Here is a 16,361-nt window from a genome sequence, read left to right as displayed (position 1 = left end):
ATATGGTGGCAACTTCTAAGATTACTCTTTTGTTACTAATCTTGACTCATTTTTATAATCTATTATTATGTAAATAAGTGTCATCAATTATGTAAAAAATTGTACAAAGCTTAAAAGTATATGAGGAAGAAAAAAAAAACCCTTAAGTTGGAAACCCGTTAAGGTGCACAAAAATGGGCAAAGGCCAAAATCAACAACTCAACCACGACGACAATGACAATGACCACGACCACGACGACCACAAAACTTAACGGCTTCGACTGCGCGCAGCCCGCCGCACGCCCCGAGAGATCCGATGATCCCGTGACTTGGATGAGCGATCTCGATCCCATCTCTCCTTCTTCTGCCCATCTCCTTCCTTAGTACTACTACGCTCTTCTGCAGGACTCGCGCTGCGGCTGCTGCCATTCGGACTTACACTATGATATCTGCCTCTACCACGACTTCTGCTTCTGCTTCTGCTTCTACTCCTGCTTCTGCTTCTGCTTCTGCTCCTGCTCCTGCTCCGACTCCTACTTCTGCCATGCCTGCGATGCTCGCGACTGGACCGGTGATCATGCCCACGACCACGACCACGATCACGATCGCGATCACGGCTACGGGATCTGCTTCTGTAAGAATCTTGTGGTGACGCACTGCGTCTATGCGACCGTCTATGGCGGCCTTCCTCATCCGTTCCTTCATCACCGTAGTAGTCACCTCGGGTATCTTTATTATCACCATTATGGTTGTCTTCATCATCATATTCCCACTTGATTCGATGGCGGTCATTATACCGGTCACGATATCTTCTACTGTTTAAATCGCGCCGACCACAGGTATCTCCTCTGCTTAGGCGCCCGCGCTGAAATTGTCGCGAGTATTCCCGATTATCGTCATCATCATCTTCTTCTTCTCTTTTAATCCGCCGTTGATTACGGTCCCACTCACGGCGCGCATTAGCTTCTCTTTTCATCATGCCTCTTCCACCATCACGCTGGGCCCCCTGTTGCTGCTGTTGTTGTTGTTGCTGTTGGCTTCTAGCCTCACGAGATTGGCGTGCAGCACGCGCCTCTCGCATCTCCTCACGTTTGGCTGCTACTAAGCTTGGTGGTACTCCAGCATTATCTTGTGCTTCAACAAGAAGTTCCCACAAATCATGACAAAAGCTATCGCACTCTGAGCCATCACCACCAAAAAACCCACGTAGTTGTTCACGAACGCGTGCAGCATCTGGACTGCGAACTGGTCTGCTACGTTCATCGTAGATTGATTTAGAAGAAGAGGTTGCGGCTGTGGCGCCTGTACCAAACACTAGTTCTAAGGCAAAGTCAATTACAATCTCATCATCAGGGAATCGTGCACTCAACTATAATAAAAAGGAAAGAAAGAAAGAAAGAAAGAAAATATTTGTTGTTAATTTTTGATTTTTTTTTTTTTTTTTTTTTTTTTTGTAATCACTTCATACAAACGAGTGAATTAAATGAAAACTTACCCGCTCAATGACCCAGCTTTTAAGAACTTGTTCATTCACCTTATTGAGATCAATAGGTTGATTAAAAATCTTGAAATTGGCAACCGGCTTGGTTACACTCATTTTTTTTTTCTTTTAATCTTTTCAGCTTACTCACAGTTTCTTCTGATCAAGTGGGTAGTAATAATTGTGTGGGGGTGGGTTATAAATGAAATGGATGGATTGCTTGTTTATTTGTTTCTTTGTTTGTAAAATATAAAATATAAAATATAAATTAAAAAAAATAAAAAATCTTCTTTAACGTTTTGAAACTTTTCAGGGCCACAAGAAGAAAGCTTTTTTCTCTTCTTGTATTTTTTTTTTTTTTTTTTTTGATAGAAGTTGTTTTTTTTTCCCCTAACCCAGATTCTGTCAGATTTGTAAGAGAGAGAAAAAAATTCAAAAAATTCAAAAAATTCAAAAAATTCAAAAAATTAATACCTAAAATACATAATACATAATACCTAAAATACAATAAATTATTCTTACTTTTTACTTTTTACTTTTTACTTTTAAAGACGGTGGTGTGCTAGTCAGTCCAACTCCATTGAAAAAGGCGCCAGGCCATTACTACCGCCCACCTCAATTCCTCCACCACCACCTATACCAGGTCCTGTAGACTCAGACCCGCCGATATCCTTTAGCCCCTGAATCGGGTTTCTTGCGGTATCAATTCCACGCAACACATCCGAACGTTTAAAAACAGGACCAAACCCATCACATCGCTCCTTTCCTCGTAAAAAGGTCATGACTTGTGCAATATCAATATCCTCAGAATCAGGCTGTTGTGTAATAATTTCCCATACAGCACCAGCGCCAAGCATGGTTTCACCAGCCGCAGCTTCTTCATAAACTATGTATGAGGGTGCAAGCATGCTGTCATTTTCGCTATGAAGATCGGCAATACCATATGTTTTGAGATTAATCTCTTCATCATGTTCCCGCAATAACTCAAAGTTGAACCGATGTACTGGGAACACAGCCTTGAGCGGCTGTTGCTTCTGGATGCTATACCGCAGTCCTGCCCGGGACTTTTTCTTGGTTACCGAAACAAAACCTACCTTGTCATCCCTTTTTGTTCCATTAGCCTCTTCCTCCTTTTCTTCTCCTTCAGTCATGACTTTATCTCCATCGTCTTCTACTTCTACTTTTACTTCTTCTTCTTCTTCTTCTTCTTCTTCATGGTACCGCCCAGTAGTTGTAGCCAGTAATACCTGATTTTCAGTCGCAATTACTGTGTTTTCCTTTTTGAGTCGTTCATTTTCATTAAACAGTCTCTTTTTTTCATTTTCAGACTCATTCAGTTTTTCCATAAGCTCACGCACACGTGCTTCTTTACGTTCACGAAATGCGCGCTGCGCAGCTCTGTTTTGGGCCTTCCTTTTTGTAATAATCTCCTCATCATCTTCCTGAGACGCAGAGGCAGAGACAGAACCAGAGACAGAACCAGAGACAGCTGTTGTTGATGTTGATGTTGATGTAGTTGTTGTTGTGGCTGTAGTGGCACTTGTGGCAGGTATAACACTTGATGTAGATCCCTTGGCAGTTTTCTTGGGAGCAGAACCTTTTTTTTTAGAGTTTTTCAAAGAAGAGAGGCTCAAGTCTTCATCTGAAGAGCTATTAATAAATGGAGGGGGTGATATTATTGCCTGATTTTGGACAAGAGTCGAAGATCCAGTGTGGGGGTAACTTTTGTTTTCTACTTGATTACCAGGAAATACAGGGTTTTGTTGATGCTGTTGTTGTTGTTGTTGTAAAAGTCGTGCATGCTGTTGCTGCTGTTGAATATACTGTTGCTGCTGCTGTTGTTGTTGTTGTTGTTGTTGTTGCTGTTGCTGTGAGTAGTAAAAGGGAGCCGTAGTAGATGGGCCAATAGATTGCGAAGGAGCAATAGTTGCAGGTATTGTAGAAGTAGCTGCATGGTGAGGTATGACCCAAACATCTTGACCATTAGTAGTAACAGGGGTAGGTGAAAATCCAATTGGAGAAGAACCTTGAGTATAAAATGAAGGTGGAGAAGAAGATGATGATGAATCCATAAGACTAGCAGCTGTTACAGTAGCATTAGATTGGATAGAAACCTGTTGATTCAAGTGTGGTTGTTGAGCATGAGAGTTTTGAAGACCCAATGAAGTAACAGTTGTTAATGAGTTGGTATTGTTGGTTGGTGTAGGTGTGGATGTAGAAGTGGATATGGCAGATGTAGTAGCCACGTTTGGAGCACCACCTACAGAGGAGATTGTAGTAGCATAATGTTGTTGTTGAGAGTCAGGGACAACAGGAAATGAAAGATCAGTCCCTATGATGGGTAGCATGTTAACATCATTAAGTTCACGTTCACAATCTTCCCATGAAAGAATGGGTAAAGATTGTGGTTGAGGAATTCCAGTCGGTTGAATGGCAGTAGGTGCAGAAGATGCTGATGAAGAGGACGAAGATGCAGGTGTATGCATTGATGATGATTGTGAAGGACCGCTTGAAGAAACAAAGGCTTGTGGAGCTGCAGTTGCAGCAGAATGGTTAATAGAAGTTGTAGAAGCTGGAGAAACAGAAGAAGAGGAGGTTGAAATATGACCTGTAGAAAGTGAAAGAGCAGGTGATGGAGTAGAATTCATATAACCAGGAGCAGCCAAACCAGAAGACATTCGTTGTTGTTGATGATGATGTTGATGTTGTAGTTGTTGTAGTTGTTGTAGTTGTTGTTGTTGTGGGTGCTGTGGGTGCTGTGGGTGCTGTGGGTGCTGTGGGTGCTGAATATGAGAAGTCTGTTGAGGCATTTGGCCATAGACTGCAGAAGAAGTGTTATAAACAGCCATAGGTAATAAGATATTTTGTTTGAAGATCTTAAAAGAGATAGTTTTTGTTTAATTTGTTTAATTTGGTTGTATTTTTTTTTTTTTTCTTTGTAAGAATTAGTTGATAGTTGTTACTTTTTTTTTTTAATTTTTGAATGGTGGTGATGATTAAAAAATAAAAAAAATAAAAAAAATAAAAAATAAATTTTGGGAGTTTTCTTTTCTTTTATTTTATTTTCTTTTCTTTTATTATATTTTCTTTTCTTTTATTTTCTTTTATTTTGTTCTTTTAAATATATTTTTATATTTTTTATATTTTTTATATTTTTTAAATATTTGAAGGCTCATAAATTTTCTTTTTTTTTTCTTTTCTTTCCCTCCCTTCTCCTCCCCTGTGAAATGAACAAAAATGATGAGTAAGCCATATAATAAAATTTATTAATAAAAGCGCCACATGAACGTATTTTTTTCTCAGTTCCGGGTCAGCCATATCATCATCAAAAAAAAAAAAAATGAAAATGAAAATGAAAATGAAAATGAAAATGAAAATGAAAATTAAAATTAAAATTAACTACTAACTACAAAGTCCCAGGGATTTCAAACAAATTAAACAACAGTTCAAAATAAAAAATAAAAAAATATTTATTAATAAAAAATAACAAAAAATCTCAAGACCAACAACTTTTTGTTATTACAAACAATTATCTCGATAATCACCATATATACACTTAAAAGACATCATTTCAAAAATGTATCTATATCTATTTTGCCCATGATTAAACTCAGGGTTTCAATTGAAACTTTAACTTGTTCCCCCACCTTTGTAATTTTTTTTTTCTTTCTTTTTATAATCCTAAAGTTCCGTTTTCCGTGTATTTTTTTTTTTTTTTTTTTTTTTTTAGTTTCCTCGAAATAATATCTTCATTTATATTTATTCCAATATATTACAAAAGATTTTTTTTTTTTTTAAACATCACTATCACTGCTCGTAGAAGTACTACTGCCGTCATCATTATCCAAGCCATCCACATGTAAATCAACTTCACCTCCGTTACTCGTACTGCGAAACCCGTCGTTGCCACCGCCACCGCCACCGCCACCGCCACTGACACTACTATCAATGTCAGTATCACCATCACCATCAACATCACCATCACCATCACCATCGGTACTACCACTGCCACTTCTTCTAAACACCATGACTGCTGCAGTTAAACTCTCACATACTGAGTTCCACATGCGAGCTAAAGCCCACGCAAATCGCCCGCGAGCCTTACGCTGTTCTTCATTCACGACAACTGTCACATCCATTTTGCATATCGGACACGTCCGTTTGCGGCCTAAAAGCCACCGCCGAATGCACTGCTCGTGAAACTCGTGCCCGCACGGCAACCGCAGTACAATACTCTCTCCACTCACGTAATCTTCAAGACAAATTATACATTCTCCTGAACTTACCCAAATCTTTTTAGGTGGACTGCACTCAGGAGCTAAAGATTGTGAATTGCTTGTAATTGCTGTTGATGTTGATGATGTTTGTATGTTGTTGTTGGTGTTGTTGTTGTTGTTGTTGTTGTTGTTGTTGTTGTTGTTGTTGTTGTTGTTGTTGTTGTTGTTGTTGTTGTTGTTGGTATTATCATTATCATTATTGGTATTATTATTATTATTATTAGATGTGCTGTCTCCAGTGTCTATTATTGTAGTTGATGTAGATTCGGTACTACTGGCAACTTGGGGTATTGGGGTTTGGTCTATCAGGCGAGAGCCTTCATCTGCATCTTCATCTTCATTTGCATGAGCCAAAGAAGTAGTTGGATTGGTATTATTACTGCTACTAGCAGCACCATTGTCGGAACCATATGGATTAATCCAAGTACGACGTGGTAAATTATCCACAACCCACTTGGGAGCGCGCTCCTTGACTCGCTTATATCGCCGATGAAATAGTAAAAGGCCATAAATAATTGTAAGTGAACATAGCGGCGACACAAGTAAAAAAAGCACGGGACCAATGATTGGTCCGGATGCATCTACCGTAGTTATTTCAACCATTGTTCTAGGCCCCATGTCAGTTTCAACATCAAGCAACACATCGTACGACGATCGCGACACAAACACAGCAGGGATTTCAGCCAAGTCTGGATCCGAAGTCGAATACATGGTGATGAGCCCACGCCGATACACATTGTCACCAACAATGACTGCTGCCGCACCCCAGCTTTGAAGTACAAGTACTTTTTGGTAAAAGGAGCAGTCACCACGCATGACCAGTGCAATCTGCCCAGACAGATCCTGATAACCCACAACAGGGCTACATCCACTACCAGCAACAACTGCTAAGCGACCTGTAAGTCCACGCTCGGCAGCCTGTACACCAGTTCGGTTGTATTGCTCATTCATGTATAAGAAATAATTAATGACGTTGCTTTCGTCGTCGTCGTTGTCGTCATCGTCGTCGTTGTCGACGTCAGCACTGCCAGCAGCGCCGCCAACAATAGGAGATTCTCCATCATAGTCATCACTATTTTCCAAGTCCGGGTCGTCAAATGGAGAAACATAGTGGTTTGTTTTGGGGTGAGTTCCATGTTTGGGCAAACGATGGTGTGGTGGAGGAGCAGGAGGGGATGATAGCCTGTGCCCCGCAGAAGGCCGTTGGAGGTCACTTGTATCGCTACTACTTCTACTGCTACTACTACTACTGCTACCATCACCTATTATTGGGATTTGGGCCATGGGAGGGTTATCTGAAGGTTGGGAAGCAGATTCTATAGAATCTGGTGTTGCGATATCATCAGAAGTGATTCCGAAAAGATCTGCAAGTACAGAGTTTTTACTCCATCCACGTCGTCGTTTAGAGGGATTTCTCTTATAATTTTGCTGTTTCTCGGTCGGCTCTTCGGCAATAGCCAGTTGCTCCTTTTCATCATCAGCATCACGGCGAACGGGGAACAAAGGCCCAAAAGCCGCTGGTCTTGCAGCAAGTGTGATGTTTGTTCCTGGGACAGTGACTACAGCAGCTTGTGGAATGAATTCTGGGACTGCTTGTGAAGGTTCGACAATATAGTTGCGGATAGAGTACATGATTGAAAGTAAAGTGAGAGATACGACAACAATAGCAATGAGGAAAGCGGGTCGATGAAATAAAGAGCGAAGGAGTGCAGTTGGTCTAAACCGTAATCGTCTATGTCTTCTGTGATGGTGATGAGGATGATGGTGAGGGTGGGTCGTGTGATGATAGTAAGGGTTTTCATGGTCATATTGTGAAGATTCTGAGTCTTGCTGGTCTTGCTGGTCTTGCTGGTCTAGCTGGTCTTGTTGGTCTTGTTGGTCTTGTTGTGTTTGTTGTGTTTGTTGTGTTTGTTGTATATTTGGCCTACTGGATAGTGATGATGAGTTTTGAGTATCATCACTGGAAATATCATGGTTGATATCTAGAGCTGACTGGTAGGCCTGAGAAGAGGCCATTTTGATGGAAATGGGTTAAAAAAAAAATAGAAAATGAAGGGTTTCTCTATATATGATTTTTGAATTTTTTTTTTTGTCCTTTTTTTTTAAAATAAAAATAAAAAATTAAAAAATTGAAAAATTAAAAAAAAATATATAAAAGAAAGAATAATAATAATAATAATAATAAATGAAGAAGTTTTTTTGAAAGAAACTGAGGCTATGTGTAATGAATTTTAAAAAAAAAATAAAAATAAAAAAATAAAAAATTTTATATGGAGAAAAATAAAAAAAAAAAATAAAAAAGAGAGAAAAATAAATTAAAATAAATTAAATAAAAATAAATTAAAGAGGGGTGGTGGTGGTGGTGGTTAGTGGTTGTAAATTTATTATTTATTAGATAATATACAGTAGGATTTACAACAAAAATACTACACACACATAATAAAATAAAATAAAAAAATACATTAGTAGAATAAAGATGTCAAACCCTTCTATCAAGATAAAATAAATAAATCTAAAAAAAAAAAAAAAAAAATATATATATATATATCAAAAAAAAAAAAAAAAAAAAAAAAACTATGAAATTTCAAAAGACAATATATATATATATATATATATATTCTAAATTAAAAATAATGAAAAAATTAAAAAAAATTAAAAAAAAAATTAAAAAATTTTCCTTCTTTCTCAGCTACAATTTTTTTTTTTTTATTATTCTCAAACTCGACCATCTTACGCATGCATTTTATTTTTTTTTTGAGCCTTTCCTCGTCTCATATATACAAACAAATAAACAAACAAAAAAAAAAGTGTCAACGTCGTCTTTTTTTTTTTCAACTGATAGGCCAAGTTAATAAGTTGGTTGGTTGGTTGTTCTTTGGAGAGAGGGGGGGGTAGGAAGGGTTTATTTTTACGCTTAAAATAAACATTGTTTAGTACTATATATATATATATATATATATATATCTTGATATATACTATCATATCAACTTCTACTCTTCGAGGTCATTCCAAAGTTCATCAAATTTTTCACAGAACAAACTCCTCTGTTTTTAAAATATACTATTATATACTATATATAGTATTTAGCTGCTTTTCTCAAGTTCCGATCTTTTGCATCTAAAAGGATAATTAATGTTCACATGCTCAAAAGCCGTTGCTGCTTAAACTTGCTTCTTCCACATACTAACAAATAAATAAATAAATAAATAAATAAATAAATAAATAAATAAATAAATAAACCCTAACCCTTTCCCATCTATTAACTTATCTAACTTACAGTAACCGTTAAAAAAATAATAAAATAAAAAAAGCTACCAGCAACCAGCAACCATCTCAGACTTACCCTAATATTAACAATAACTGGGTTTAAATTATTAACAACTATACTAAATAATAATAATAATAATAATAATAATAATAAAAAAAAACTCCCCGCCATTAAACACTCGAAACAATTTCAGCTGCATGACGAAGTGCATCAACCATCTTCTTAACCTCCTTGCGACGTTGCACAGTGTTCTCATTCTCCTTCACCAAATCAGCAAGTGAATCTGTTCTATACAAGTTCTCCAGCAACTCTCGCTGCATCTCCTGCTTCGAATATATAATTAGCTTCAGCATAATCGACTTGGGAACCATGTCTGTGATTGTTCGCTGTACAATAGCAAAATAAGAGTGAATCAACATCTTAATTACCTCTGTCTCCATCGTCTCACGTTCAGTCATCTGACCAGACGCCCGCAGAGTCGTTGGTGGAGGCTCCATTGCTGCAAGACGCTTCTTATTCTTGGATGCAAAAAAATTGCTGAAAAATCCTCCCTCATCGTCATTATTGGTCGATGGTACACTTACATGTTGATGTGGAAGAGGCTTGCCAGTCTTGGGATCCAGCTGAACAGGCTTCGATAGTTGCATCTTCTCAGTCACAATCGCCATAGCACTGCTACCCTTGATCAAGTCTGGGTGTGCCGTATTAATGTAAGCCTCCTCCATAGATACTAAATCAGTCACAAGCTTATTAGTAGGAATAAGCGACTTGCGCAAAAACCCAATAAACACATTGTTAATATTTTCCCTCAAAGTCGGGTATCGGTTAAACTGCTGCTTAGCCAGAATCTGACTCAGAATTCGCACAAGCTCATCGTAAACAAGAGTCACACACTTAAGTGCAGGCTCTTCAAACCGCTTAATTTGCTTCTTCACAAGAACTTCAAACGCAGCAGTCCCCACAAACAAATTCGGTGACGAACCTGCAGAATTGTATAAAATCGTTCGAATATCCACATCCTTAATTTGGTCAAACGGATCAAGAGCCTTGATACCATTAGAAAAAATCTCATGAAATACAAAACTGATACGTGCACCACCACTCAGTTCCAGCGATGAAACGTCATTCCCTTGACCATCCAAAATCGATCTATATTCGTTGCAAAACTCAGTAATGGTAGACAACACAATGTTGGATGGAGAGCCCAGCTCGGGAGGACCCAGCGTCGCCAGCTCAGCCTCGTACTTCTTAAGGGTATTGTCAATTCGTGACTTAATGTCAGGAAGTGTCGTGCGAATGTGGTTCAGCAAAATGCTATTGAGGCGCATCGACAAGTAGGGAGTGCCACAATACTGAGCCTTGGCGCGGTATGCAGGATGATTTTCGAAAAACTCCTTTTCAAACTGAAGAGCTGAACGAATCGACTTGTGAGATGTAATATCCTTTTGACTGCGATTAATTACAGGGACGTAACCATATCTAAGAGGAATAACACGACCTGCAAGAATATCAATAACGTCTGTGCCCTGGTCCATCAAATCAATCTTGGTAAGTACACCAATGGTGCGCGAACCTTCAGGATCAACCTCACGAGCCAGTTTAAGACCATCAGAGTTGGCCAAATCGGTATTAGCGGCAGTGACAGAAAGGATAATAGCATTGGGTTTGGTAATAAACTTCAAAATCATCTCCTTGATTTGAATCTCAATGTCCTTGGGTTGGTCTCCCACAGGCACCTTGGTAAGACCTGGCAAATCAACCAAAGTCAAAGTGAGAACATGAGGAGAGTAAATGCGAAGATTAATTGGGACTGATGAAATGCCGGCATTCTTTCCGGTCTTGAGATCTGTCTCACGAACAATCTCTTTTCTAATTTCATTAAAGTCGAAAAACTTTTGTCCGGGCTTGTGCAAAAACTCACCCCATTCATCAGGATTGGTTTCATTCACTTGCTCACCTACAGGTGCTAAGATTTCCTTGGGTTTTGCATCATCGGTATCTATTAATGAGCCATTGCTACTACTGTTGGAAGTGCCATTTGGTTTTGCAGCAGTGATGGTGGTGGTGGGTCTGCGGTTAATCAGTTGTAGAACCAATGGGCGTCGAGTAACAATGCCAGTTCCTCGAGGCAAAAAGTCACGGCCCACAATGTTCTCAAGAACTGAACTCTTTCCACTAGATTGAGAACCAACAACAGTAATTTGGGGGAGATCGATTGGGTTAGCATTAGGACCCAAGGTGGCTAACGCGTCCTAGTATATAACGTTAGAAAAAAAAAAAAATTAAAAAAAATTTCAACGTAAAGTTTTGAAATACTTCAAGCGCGTCAAATGAATAAGAAATCCTACCTGAAGACGATTAACAGTATTAATCAAATGTTGATCCATAGTTAATTAGGAAAAAAAATTGTATATGCAGTTTTGTTTCAATATATATTATGGTTTAGATTGCAATATCGGCAAGCACCTTTAAAGCCGGAAATATCGAATGGAGTTCCCTTTGGTTTTGTTTATAAAATTAACAGAGATTGCAAACAGTTTTGTTTAAAAAAAAATTAAAAAATAAAAATAAACAAAGGGAATCTGACGACAAAACGATGACGAAGAGAGAGAGTAGACGTGAGCTCAGTCTAATGTCGGTGGCGGTGAAAGTGTTGTTGTTGTTGTTGGTGGTGGTGGTGGTGGTGGTGAAGAAAAAAAAAAGAGAGAGAGAGAGAAAAAGGGGAAAATCCGAAGTGGAGGAGCACTTTTTTCCCCTTAAAGAACAGGTTGGCTGGCAGATTTGCTGCTGGCTGGCTGGCAAAATTGCTGGATGGCTGGCTGCTTTGCTACCCTGTGCGATAACTCTCCAATTTTCAAATATTGTAATTACAACACAGCACTGCAATATATTGTAACAACTAGGGCAAACTAATAGCTACGTGTATTCGCCTGAGTCTTTTTTTTTTTTTTTTTTTTTTTTTCAAAGTTCTTTTACAATGAAAAAAAAAACCTCTATATATATATTATTAAATAAATAAATAAAACCGGGAATTGTCACAATCACTCAACTGTCCAATAATCATTGCGTTTTTTTTGATTGTTAAAAGACAATGAATAATGCTCCATTAAAGATCGTTTAAAAGCGTATTGAAATTTCTTAGCATTTTTTTTATGCAAGCGAAAAATGTATCATAAATCATTATATTGATAGAAAAAAAAAAAAATAAATAAATAAATAAATAAATAAAAATAAAAGTGGGTTAGGGTTTAAAAATTACTTATCGCTAAATTCAATTGTAATTTTATTGTTTTAACAATGTTGTTATCTTAAAAAAAAAAATTAAGAAACCAGTTTAATTTGAAAAATTGAAAACAAAAAAAATATTGATATTTGCGTTTTAAAATTGAATAACGGATTTTCAAAAATAAGAAAGTGAAGAATAAAAAAAAAAAAGCCAGAGCGCAATATCAAAAAAATAAAAAAACTTTTTATCTCCATGGATCAAGATTTAACTTCTGCAAGGAACCGCTTTTCAACGTTTAAGGACATGACTGAAATGTGTTCATTCTTCAAGTACCATTCTCAACGTTTTTTTTTTTAATTTAATTTAATTTAATTTAAATATCCATGACAATCTTTTTTTTTAAAAAAAAACTATCAAAATAGAGCCTATTCCACTTAAACATAGAAGCTTAACAACTACTTGAGTATCAGGATGGATTGACTTAAAAAAAATTAATAACCAAACCCATAAGATGCCATGATCATACCAATGCACCAGTGATTTGATTCAAAAAGCCAGAATTATTTTGTGACAAGTGTAATAAAAAAAATACATTCATTGTAACAAGTTTTATTTACCTCTCTATCACTGCAAAGCTGGGGAAATAGAAATTATGGATTTTGCCGTTAATTTGGAACTTTTCGGAATTGACCGCGGCATCTCTAGCTTTTCTACTAAAAAACCCCCCATAGAAAATAAAGAGAGTTCCTTTTCTATGTTATCTTTCTACTGACAGGTGTAGCATCCATGGCGCCTTTTAAAAATCGAGGAGAAATGTTTTTTTTTTTTTTTTAGTGGCTTTTTTTTTTCCATTCTTTTATCATTATGATCATGATAAAAAAAAAAACAGCTAAGGGAAGGTCGGTCCCAGAATTCTGTTGACAAAAATTTTCCCAACCATTATTCCTCCTGCTTGATATTTTCACATTTTGTTCACTCTAACGTTAGTCATCCGCGAACAAAATAAATAATAAAATCATCGCTAAAACCACCCTTTAGAAGAATAGAAGATGAAAATTATTAACCTAAATAGAAAATAATAATAATAATAATAATAATAATAATAATAATAATGCTAGTTATGGTTACATCTCAAAGTCTCGTATTTTGACTTTGAATACCGAGGATAGCTTTTATATCTAGAACTAAAACTTAACTATATCAATGGGTCTACTTTGATTTTTTTCATTCTTCTGGGAGTTATCTTGATAGCAGATATCTTTCTACAAACATGTATTTATTTCCCGGTTAAAATCAATATTGAGTGGGGGTTTTTTCTTCTTCTGTTTTTTCTTATTTTTCTTAGCTACTATGTGGAACATCAAGTTTAGTATAGATGCGCCATTTTTCCAAGAATTAATTTTAGAAAGACCATTCTCTGATTTCTAAATCTAGTTATTCTGGAAACCATGGAATAGTCCTTTCTTTTTTTTTTTTTTCCATTTTTTTTTTCTGATTTACAACCAGTTAATAGGTACTACTTACGTTACTAGCATATTTTTCTTACTGTATAAAAAAAAATACAACAATTATACTATTCCGGTGAGGTCCGTGAATAGCCATAGAACTTATTTGAAACAGGCACTTGGAGCCAGTAAATAGCCGATATCAGATGAGAAGTATATCAAACTTGGTCTGTTAATATAATGTTCATTGGACACAGTCTTTATTTCAAAATGGCAGCAATAAAGTAAGAAAAAAAACTAAACCGAAACAATAGTTTCAATTTTAAATTTCAAAAAAAAAAAAAAAAAAAAAAAAATTGACTTTCAGCCAAAATATAGAAGAGATATTGGTTTGGTTTATTATCAGTATTGGAAATTAATCGAAAATCATAAGACTTTAAAAAAAAGATCATAAATCAAGTTGATATCAAATGCCAATTTGATTGGCGACAGGTAACGTGAGCAATGATAGAATAAAAAGGAATGGTTTTTTTTTTTTTTTCCTTTAACTCTCTGTGCAAGCGATTTCGCAGTGATATTAGAGATAGATTTGACAACTTCTAATTCAGTTAATTAAACGGTTACGAAAGAAGAAAGAATCATGATTCTTCTTTAGCAGTGGAGAAAAGAGGAGGTACTTTAGAACAATGATATCAATGGCGGCAAAAAAGAAAAAAAAAAAAAGAAAAAAAAAACCCCTAAGATATTAACAACAAGAATTTCTGTTTTCATTCATATCTACGTGTATTCCTCATCTTGCTTTCAATGTTAAAGTTCTAATTTGATTCTATGATTCACTTTGAATATTAAGATGAAATAGTAGTTTACACGGATATTTTTTTGTTGAATATATTTTGCTCTTGAAAAAGGAGTTGCTTTTATACATGCTTAATTTTATTTTCAATTTTTTTTTTTATTTCTCGCACTCTAAAGGCAAGAGGGAGAGAAAAAAAAAAAAATTTCGAGTGAGGGAAAACCCGCAAAGTGTAAAGGGCAGCCACAGCGCCAGCGAAATCGGAGAGGAGAGGAGAGGAGAAAGAAGAAGAAAAACAAAAAACAAAAAACAAAAAACAAAAATAAAAAATAAAGAACAATTCTATTTACATAATCATTAGCTAATCATAAAGATAGTTAATCCCCCCCCTCTTTATCTTTTTTTTTTCTCTCTTTCTCTCTCCATTTATTCACCATAGGTGAAGCACAAGCGAGCGCCAGTTTGAGGGAAATAGCCGCTACTAACCTTGACTACTACTACTAACCACTACGATGATAAAGGCACGCGCCATGCTTCTAGAATTGTATATTGGCAGGGAAAGGTTTATATAGAAAAAAGATCTTTTTTTTTTTTTTTCTATATAGGACCCACCCTTTCAGCATGTTATTGACACATGGGATGCAGTGTTCTTTCAAGTCCTCACAAAAACGGCTGTCAATTTTGCATACTTTATCCGTAGTATATATTCATCATATGAATGAACATTATACAAACATATGCTTAAATATATATTTTTGTTGGAAATTTGAATAGAGTAGGTAATTATTATAATGCACTCTATGAGCTGCCTTGAGTTTCCTGTTCAGGGCCAAACTCTTAATATGATTTGTTTAGATGATGCATTGATAATAATAATAATATCTTGATAAAATGATAATAATTATTATTTTTTGATATTACCCGCAGTGGTCAGACAAAACATCCCATTGGCGACTTTGAATTGTGCAGCCAGCAAAAAATTGAGCCTGCAAAGCGTGTCATTAGAAAGGAAACTTTTTATAGTGATAAGATGAAATTTGGAAAATATTAGAAAAAAGTTCCAGGTGAAAAAAAAAAAAGTGGCAAGACAAAAAAAAAAAAAAAAAAAAAATTAGAGAAGAAAGAAATTGGTTTCTCCTAGTTTATGAAGATTCAAAAGATATCAAATTTTAAAAAAAAAAAATGTGGAAAAGAGAGAGATAGAAAAAAAGAAAAAAGAAGGAATTTTTAATAACTAGGCTTGTTAATCAAAAAATATAAACAAACCGGAAGGTATCATTTTCATTTTTATTCCTTTTTGTTGTTGTTGTTGTTGTTGTTGCTATGATATATATTTTTTTTTTAAAAAATAAAAAAAGAAAATTAATTATTATAATTAATTATTATAATTAATTAATTTATATATATACACAAATACAACAATAACGAGAATGAGGAGCGGGTTTTGAAGCCGTCGCTAAGGTTTCCTGTGTGCTTATCAAAAAAAAAAAAAAAAAAAAAAAATGCTCCTCTCCATTGTTATTGACCATTTTAGGTAAATGCACTGAGGCGCGGTGCATGTGTTCAGTCATTGTTACAAACTCATGTTGATAAGAGAGATAGATATCTTAGCTACTGGCCAACTAATATTGTAGAACACATCATCATCATCATCATCATCATCATCATACAAAAATAATTAATATATCCCTATCATAACAATCTCCCCCCAAAAAATGACTATAAATACTCAAGCTTCCACCCTCCCCTCAAATCTTTTTTTTTTTTTTTTTAAATTAATCTATCATCTCATCTCATATCTTCTATCCTATTTAACTTTATTTTACACTTAAACCTCCTTTCCTTTTTTTTTATTTTATTTATATACACTCCCAAATAATAACTCATTATAAA

The 16,361-nt window shown here is 35.8% G+C and overlaps 4 protein-coding genes across 4 annotated transcripts; all 4 read right to left on the bottom strand.

Moving 5' to 3' along the window:
- Positions 1–247: 247 nt before the first annotated feature.
- SAPINGB_P003475 (uncharacterized protein) lies at positions 248–1,576 on the bottom strand (the record flags this gene model as incomplete). The annotated part of the gene is made up of 2 exons (XM_031998193.1): positions 248–1,348; positions 1,475–1,576. 2 exons carry the CDS (start codon positions 1,574–1,576, stop codon positions 248–250), a joined length of 1,203 nt encoding a protein of 400 aa, XP_031854084.1.
- Positions 1,577–2,025: 449 nt separating this feature from the next.
- Positions 2,026–4,308, bottom strand: SAPINGB_P003474 (uncharacterized protein; the record flags this gene model as incomplete). Its single annotated transcript, XM_031998192.1, has 1 exon — positions 2,026–4,308. One exon carries the CDS (start codon positions 4,306–4,308, stop codon positions 2,026–2,028), a length of 2,283 nt encoding a protein of 760 aa, XP_031854083.1.
- A 945-nt stretch (positions 4,309–5,253) lies between these two features.
- Positions 5,254–7,752, bottom strand: SAPINGB_P003473 (uncharacterized protein; the record flags this gene model as incomplete). Its single annotated transcript, XM_031998191.1, has 1 exon — positions 5,254–7,752. The coding sequence occupies one exon, from the start codon at positions 7,750–7,752 to the stop codon at positions 5,254–5,256; it is 2,499 nt and encodes an 832-aa protein (XP_031854082.1).
- Positions 7,753–9,174: 1,422 nt separating this feature from the next.
- On the bottom strand, positions 9,175–11,391 carry SAPINGB_P003472 (uncharacterized protein; the record flags this gene model as incomplete). Its single annotated transcript, XM_031998190.1, has 2 exons — positions 9,175–11,256; positions 11,353–11,391. The coding sequence occupies 2 exons, from the start codon at positions 11,389–11,391 to the stop codon at positions 9,175–9,177; spliced, it is 2,121 nt and encodes a 706-aa protein (XP_031854081.1).
- Between the last annotated feature and the right edge of the window lie 4,970 nt (positions 11,392–16,361).

The sequence above is a fragment of the Magnusiomyces paraingens genome (assembly GCF_902498895.1).
Source record: "Magnusiomyces paraingens strain CBS 517.90 genome assembly, contig: contig3, whole genome shotgun sequence".
In the NCBI taxonomy this organism is placed as follows: domain Eukaryota; kingdom Fungi; phylum Ascomycota; class Dipodascomycetes; order Dipodascales; family Dipodascaceae; genus Magnusiomyces; species Magnusiomyces paraingens.
Note: the sequence above shows the minus strand (reverse complement) of the source record. Positions and strands in the feature narration are given on the sequence as shown.